At 41.4% G+C, this 8,023-nt stretch overlaps 1 protein-coding gene across 4 annotated transcripts in view; it reads left to right on the forward strand.

Moving 5' to 3' along the window:
- MTA1 (metastasis associated 1) overlaps window positions 1–5,854 on the forward strand; it is a 136,641-nt gene extending 130,787 nt beyond the window's left edge. For 2 of the 4 annotated variants that reach the window (XM_018565158.1, XM_018565159.1), the window contains exons 19-20: window positions 1,854–2,005; window positions 4,681–5,854. In XM_018565158.1, the coding sequence (XP_018420660.1) occupies window positions 1,854–2,005; window positions 4,681–4,822 (294 nt within the window). In that variant the 3' untranslated portion in view covers window positions 4,823–5,854. The remainder of the gene's footprint in view (window positions 1–1,853; window positions 2,006–4,680) is intronic. The other 2 variants (XM_018565160.1, XM_018565162.1) reach the window with 1 other exon arrangement.
- Window positions 5,855–8,023: the final 2,169 nt, after the last annotated feature.

Here is an 8,023-nt window from a genome sequence, read left to right on the forward strand (position 1 = left end):
GCTGCCTCTGCCAATACAGGCGGGGAGAGCAGCGGGGAGGGAAAGGGACGCAGACCACTGCAGCCAGCATCAGCGGGGAGGAGAACGGAGGAGCAGAGTGGCGGCAACTAATCATAAATCAACTAATCAATTATGAGAATCGTTGCCAACTATTCTCATTATCGATTATAATTGATTTTAATCGATTAGTTGTTGCAGCCCTACTTCTCATAGTGGTAATCAAGGGCAGAATATCTGTCTTATTATCAGGAGTGAAAGAGAGTAAGAAAACAAGGATCTTTGTAAAATCCTTAAAGTTCTAAACCCAAGAACACAGGCATCATGGGAATTCTGAAACCGATTATCTGTATAAATCCGCCTCCAACAATCATGCAAAGTGCTAGTGACCTAGGAGGTTGGACGCCTTTTCTTCAACTCTGCTGAAACAGTCTGACTATATTTATTTTTTCGTAACTTTCATCAAGACTTCATAAATGGTGCTTAAGCTAGTCTATACACAGCAGCAGTCCACATCTGCATATCCTTAGCAATACCTTTGTAGACTGTACCCTGAGTTTGTGAGTACACAAGGCCTTGTCTCAATGCAGGTGTAGTTTTCTGCTACACAGTGCAATATGTTTTATCAAAGACCCAGGACAGTCACGCTGCAACAAGTTATCTCAGCCCATACTCCACTAATGCTTCTTGGGACAATTTCTTTGTTTCCCCAGAAGGAACCAATTACTGTAACATGGTCTTGGGACCCCTATTAATATAGGGTTATACTTGGCAGTCTTCTATAACTTTGCCACCTGATTAGTCCACAATTAATAGAACAATTTGCTTGCAGAGGTTCTAAGCACGTTTCCACATCATTCGTAGAAGAGTCTTATTTCTTGGCCTACCATTCACATTCCCTAGGTGGAGACCTTAACATGTTCCTGAGACCCCTATTACCATCTCTGATTCAGGGTCCTCACACTCTACTGCCGAAGAGACTAGTTTAGCAGATTCCTTATGACTCAGATTTACAAGGAGTTGTTTCTAATCTCATTGATGCAGTACATTCTACCCTGCATTTGGAGGAGCAGCCTGCACTGTTACAGTTGCAATGACCTTTCCAATACACAGTATTTAAAACATTACTCTATGAGGTCTGGAAACAACCTATAGAATCATCGATCACTCCTGACAATGTAAAGGGGTTTCTTTCCTTTGAAATGGAAATGTATTGCTAAAGTGGACTCTGACCACCATAGACACTCCAGTCCATCCACCTTATCAAGCATACCAACAAACAGGCTGATGATGTTCTTCCCTTTATGAATTTCATTTACAGACATTTAAATTCCCTACTTAGGTCTCAGTTTGAATTAACTGAAGTGACTCTCTTTCCCCTGTTGGTGGTGACAGATTTGTGAATCCATGTCGCTGTAAATCAAATCCCTCAAAGGGTTACCCCTCCTTAAGAGAACTATGAGGAAAAACACTTACCCCATAGTTCTCTTTTAATTTTCCTGAGAAACCCTAAATTGGTAATTCATTTATTGATGTAGTTGGGAGATTTTGCTTCTGTCCTGTTCTACCTCATTAGATTAAGAGTATAATCACTGGGCTATCACCCATACAATCCTCTACAGTCATGAACTGTTTTTACTGCTTCAGCTGATGATGATGAGATTGGAGTAGCTTGTGCTGATAAATCCATGCAGCATTTCTGCAGTATAGAATATTAGTATGTTGGGGTGTTGAACAACATAGTATAAAAGTAGCTCCACATTTTAAAGCAGTGATGGTTTGCAGACAATGTTATATAGTATTGGAGATGTAGCAATTGGGTTTTTAGAATTGTCTTTTTTATTTTTATCTACAAGGGACCAAACCGAAACTTACTGCTCAATGGGAAATCCTACCCAGCAAAGGTCAGATTAATCCGAGGAGGCTGCTTGCCTCCAGTCAAGAGGAGGCAGATGAACTGGATTGATGCTCCTGATGATGTTTTTTATATGGCAACAGAGGAAACAAGGTAAGTTCAGTTGTAGTGTACAATAGTCCTGATGATCTCTATATTCTCTTGGCTTCTCTTGTTAGTTTACCATATTGCAATGATGTACATATTAAAGGGCCAATTGTATAAAGGTTACATTTTGTTTTAATTCTGCTTTGGCCAAAGGAAAGATATTGTAAGTACATAACCTCTTAAATAGAACAGAAATCTTGATATGAACTGTGGCAGAGGGAAGATCTCACAAATGACAATATAGTAGTTGAGGAATAAGGTAAAGAATGGTATTTAGTAAGTATGTCATGTCCATACTGGTGTATTATAGTAAAAAAGACACTAACAATACCGAATTCCTGGGTCAGGAGTCCCTGTGGAGTAGGCCAACTAGACATCTATTTGTTGAACAGAGTTCCCAGACTGTTATGAAACCATAACATGATTTCAAGAAAGTACAGGGGAAGAGCCCAGGATATTAGTTTATCTGCTGCTGGACTAGTGTAGCCATATTTGGGTTGTCTCTTTAGTGTTTTAAATATATTTTGTACCACTGTATGTTACCAATAACTTATAGGCATTAAGGGCTTGTTCACACCAGAGCGGTAGCTGCTGGAACGCACCACAAATGCTCACAAAACATCCCCATGCGTTCTGATGCAGGAGGGGGTGTGACTGTGCATTGAAGTCAATGGCACCTCAGCCACGCCCCCCTGTTCCACTACAAACGCAAAAAATAGAGCATGCAGCATTTTTTGCAGGCAATGTTTTGCCACGCGTCCGATCGCACTGCGGACGGGGGGGCGTGACTGCGGTGCTATTGACTTTAATGCGTTCTCTCTTTAACCATTATGACTTATTCTGGAATGACTTGGCCCTGAACCAACATGCACTGGAATGTGGTCTTGCCACTACACAGGTTTAACAGAGATACTGCCTGTGCATCGGTCCCACCCCCTCAATGTTTGTGTATGGGTCAGTTTTTGTATTGCTTTGAGCAGGCCATCATATCTTTCAATGAGTGTGGATGCCTGTTGGTAGAAGGGTAAATGGTACACCCAATTAACTCCATTATCCTTAGCCAACTCTTTTATTTTGGCACCAGTGAAATAGAAACCGTTGTCAGACTGAACCTCTATGGGCAAACCATAGTACTCTTGAAGCATTTTCAGTAACTTCAAGGTAGTATTTTGATTTGAAACAGTCAGTATTGCACTGCAGGTAGCCACTACGGTAGCACGATATTTGACTCCACTCCTCAATATAATCTACTTGTCTGGATGATTTTCCTTGATGAATATCTCCTGATTCTCCAGGCAAAGTTTTAGAGATAGAGACATAATCCTGCCCCTGTACAGAGCAATAGTAAGACCTTATCTGGAATATGCAGTTCACTTTTGGGCACCAGTTCACAAAAAGGATGTTGTGGAACTGGAGAAAGTACAGAGAAGGGCAACTAAACTCATAAGAGACATGGAGGAGCTCAGCTATGAGGAAAGATTAACTAACCTGAATTTGTTCAGGTTAGTGCAAAGTGCTGCCGAGGTCCCCAGCAAGGTCCCGGCAGCCTTCCTGTGAATTGTCGGCAGCAAATCTCCTCCTTCTTAAGGATCCACGCCGCCCGCACCCACCATAGAACCCGCACAACCACCTGAGAGTCTGCACAGCCCACCATAGAACCTGCACAGCCACCTGAGAGTCTGCACAGCCCACCATAAAACCTGCACAGCCACCTGAGAGTCTGCACAGCCCACCATAGAACCTGCACAGCCACCTGAGAGTCTGCACAGCCCACCATAGAACCTGCACAGCCACCTGAGAGTCTGCACAGCCCACCATAGAACCTGCACAGCCACCTGAGAGTCCTACAGCCCACCATAGAACCTGCACAGCCACCTGAGAGTCCTACAGCTCACCAAAGAACCTGCACATCCACCTGAGAGTCCGCACAGATAAACATAGAACCTCTACATTTATATAGTCTTACAGATACAACCGACCCTTTGAAGGCAAGCATAATGCTAATGCAATCCCTTGCTGAAATTGAGTTTGACTCCCCTGCTGTAGAATGGCACTTGAGTGACAGCTCTGAGTCTGCTGGGGCTGCTGATATCGCAACCAAGAGGGTGACATCCAACAGTAGTCTCAAGGCTTTGTATGTATACACAAGAGTAATTTACAGGTAAATATCATGCATAAAACATGGCTAAATACACATGTAAACAAACATTTATTCATATGGGGAAGATTGTTGTTAAAAATGTTCTGGTGACATAGTGTATTTTAGGTTATTGCAAATGACAAGGGGACACTCTTTATGCCTGGAGGTCTTCTTTTTTTTTGCCTTTCTTTGAACCCAGTGTGGTTTTAGGGTTTTGAAAGTGCTGGTGTTTAATAGGTGTATGTTTATTTGTTTGGCTTAAACTTGGTGGACATGTTTCTATGCTTACTAAATGGATGGTTTACATCTAAGTCCTGATGTTTGTTTATATATATATATATATATATATCAAATATTTAATGTGGCCATACTATTATTATAAGGCTGGTCTTTACACACCATAATGGTGTGTAAAATGGTTCAATATTGCATGCACCATTAAAGGAGCTTTATTATAGTATATAATAAGAAGGACAGCTTTATTGGGTGCCATAACTGGTGGAATATTAACATACCTTTGTTTCTTTTCATTTAAACCCAGAAAAGTCCGCAAGATGCTCTCATCCTCTGAAACCAAGCGAGCTGCCCGTCGGCCTTACAGAGATATAGTTATCTGTCAGTCTCAGGTGGGACTACCTATGCGTCACCCTGTCAATGATGAGCCAATTGTTATTGAGGACTAAAAATCATCTGAAGAGAGATAATCTGCTCGACTGTAGAAGATTCTTCTCATGATGATACTTGACTTTCGAAGTGTTGAGTTCACGAAAACTTTTTGCAGCTGTTTGCATCTTTTAAAAGATTCCATGCTTTGTAAAAGCATCAAAATCTAAAGACTTGTTAACGCTTTGGTTAATTTTTGTTAACCCAGTCATTTCCTCATAAATGTAGAATTTATATTTGTTGTTAGTACATTTTCTTTATTTTGGAATCTTTTTTTGACTGGTGTTCGCTAACTGCAAACAAAACGTAACTTGTTAAAAAGGACATTTTGACAGTTATGGTTTCGTGTTTGATTTCATTGCAATTACAAAAGATTCTAAAACTTTGTACACTTGAAAATGTATTATTATTGCTGATGCCTTTCTTTTTACAAGGTGTATTGATTTTACTTTTTGGAAGTGCCATTTTAATGTTTTTTTTTTCCCCCATTTATAGACGGAATAAAAACAAATCTAACTTATGGAATATAATTTTGAGGAAAGTGTCTGATAAGATATAATTGTGCTTCTTGTGCTATGGGATTAAATGTTTCCATACATAATGCATTCATTTTGGGATAAACTTAATGCATTCACATAGAAACCATTATGCCAAGATTTTTTACAATAAACTGTTCATATTTTAGTTTATATTTAAAATAAACCTCCGTTTTCACCAACCACCCATTTATTCACCAGTATTTTGGTCTGTTCTCTCTTTGTAACTTGAAGTGCTGTTAAATACCTTTTTTTGTACTATTACAGCTGTAAGATTTGTTATATGCACACCTGATATCTACAAGTTTGGGAACACTAAAAAGAAACATTATACAGTCAAAGGTAAAGAAATTAAGCAGGCCAGGATTTATGTGTATAATGAGTATTTCAGTGTCCGTTCTAGGTGCAACAGGGCCCATGGCAGATATCAAAATGGGGCACCCTGTGCTGTAGAACTTTGCATTACCACTTTACAAGTAAAATAGCCTGATTGATTCAGCCAAAATCAGAGCAGTGTCAACAGATGCAAAAAAGTGTGGGATGATGATTGCATGCTACCAGACAGTATCAGAAGAATTTCGTATTAGCAGAGGGATGGCTTGTTCTCAAAATATTTGCTAATATAACATCAAATAGAGTGATGCCTGTTGCCAGAATTTCATTGCCTGCGACACCTTGGAGAATAAAGCAACTGTCTGCAGATAGGGGATATGTAATGCTATGTGTATGTAATTTGCAGACGCCTTTGTGCTTCTGCAAATTAGGAATGCACCGATACTACTGTAGTATCTGTGCCGATACCGACTATTTGGGCTCGTACTCGATGCTTATCCCGATACCGTAACTTCCGGTATCAGGAAGCCAGGCGGCAAGTCATTACTATTAGTCATTCACCAGGGAGCATGGAGCTGGCTTACCGGCCAATTAGGAAGCCGGGGGGGTAATGACTCACCCTCCCTGGCTTCCTGATTGGGCGGGAAGCGGGCTCCATGCTCCCTCGCCACTTGGTAGCGAGGGACCATGGAGCCGGCTTTCCGGCCAATCTGGAAGTTGGGCGGCATGTAATGACTTGCTGCTCAACTTCCTGATTGGTCGGAAAGCTGGCCAATCAGGAAGCTGGGTGGTAAGTCATTACCCGCTCCCCGGCTTTCTGATTGGCCCGAAAGCCAGGTCCATGCTTCCTGGTGACCAGGGAGCATGGAGCCAGCTTTCTGGCTAATCAAGATGCCGGGCAGCGAGTCATTACACGTTGCCCGGCTTCCTTAATGGGACTTCCGATATCGGTATTGGCGAATACCGAAAAATAACATTTCGGTACTCGATGCCGAACAAACGGTATTGGTACATCTCTACTGGAAATAATCATCCACCCATAGCTACTGCTGTTTGCAGAAGAGAGCTGCAATGTCTCACCAGCGAGTTCTTCAGCAGTATAGCTCATCAAACTTTGTCAGAATCTTTATTGTTACATCTGCCCCAGTTTGTGATCAACAGTACCTTTGCAGAATTTATTCTTGATGCCACAATATACAGCAACTGAAATATTTACAAAAAGTACTTTAAAAAGTACTTTTGAAAGCAGTCTTTGAGCTCCAGGCACTCAGCTGTGCCTAAGCTGAGAGGTGCCATCTGGCAGAATTTTGTCATCAATGGCCTTCTTGGTAGTAAGGAAGTGAGGGCATTGTCAGGATCACACAAATACCACCATATCCCCAATGAAGTAGGGCTTCTGTATAGTTATCAAATGAACATGCCGTGCTTGATAGCTAATTATTCTTAATTCTTTTGCATTTTTTAAATAAAGTACACTTCTTCTCCTGGGTATTTTTGTGGACAATAAAAGCACTTGTTAACTATAAACATCTCTGATGCACCTTTTTTCCCATCATTTCATGTGTGTACACATTTGAGAATTGATTTGATTCTGGGTACACTTGGTAAAAACTACTAATGAGTATGTGTATATCTCAACAAATCCAGATGACAGATCATGATTTCTATAGAACCATGTTTGATAGCATAGCTCCTATGGTATGATTTTCACTGCACCAAGCATCTATCATGTCTCAAGAACACATTCTGTCTCTTGATCATACATCACAGGACACAGGGAGTTTATTCTTCAACAAATGGACTCTTGCAAAACGAAAGCTGTAAGACGGCCTAGGACAGTGATGGCGAACCTTGGGACTCCAGCTGTTTTGGAACTACAAGTCCCATGAGGCATTGCAAGGCTCTGACAGCCACAGACATAACTCCCAGAGGCAGATGCATGTTGGGATATGTAGTTTTGGCACAGCTGGAGTGCCAAGGTTCGCCACCACTGGCCTAGGATAACCCATCTCACTACCAGCGTGACTTGATTTTTTGTTATCATCCTTAAGTGATGGATGCCTGTACTCTGCTCTGAGAGAAGTACATCCTTTTTTTGCACTTTCCTGCTGAAGATTCCAGCACATTTCCCTAAGCTGCTCACAGGCACTATGGCACCTAACAGCAGCTCTCTGGATTGTTTTTTTTTTTCTGGGCAGAGCCTTAGTGGACCATACCCAGAACCTGCCAGAAAGAATATGTGGAGCAGGCCTGTAATAAGCTTAGGGCACTGGATCCAGTGTGAGACGCTCTCCTTGGTATTTTATACAGCGTGTGAGTTGCCACAGGGTACTTTACAAGTCCAGAGCCATT

Source organism: Nanorana parkeri, unplaced genomic scaffold (genome assembly GCF_000935625.1).
Source record: "Nanorana parkeri isolate BGI_ZX_2015 unplaced genomic scaffold, ASM93562v1 scaffold819, whole genome shotgun sequence".
NCBI lineage: Eukaryota > Metazoa > Chordata > Amphibia > Anura > Dicroglossidae > Nanorana > Nanorana parkeri.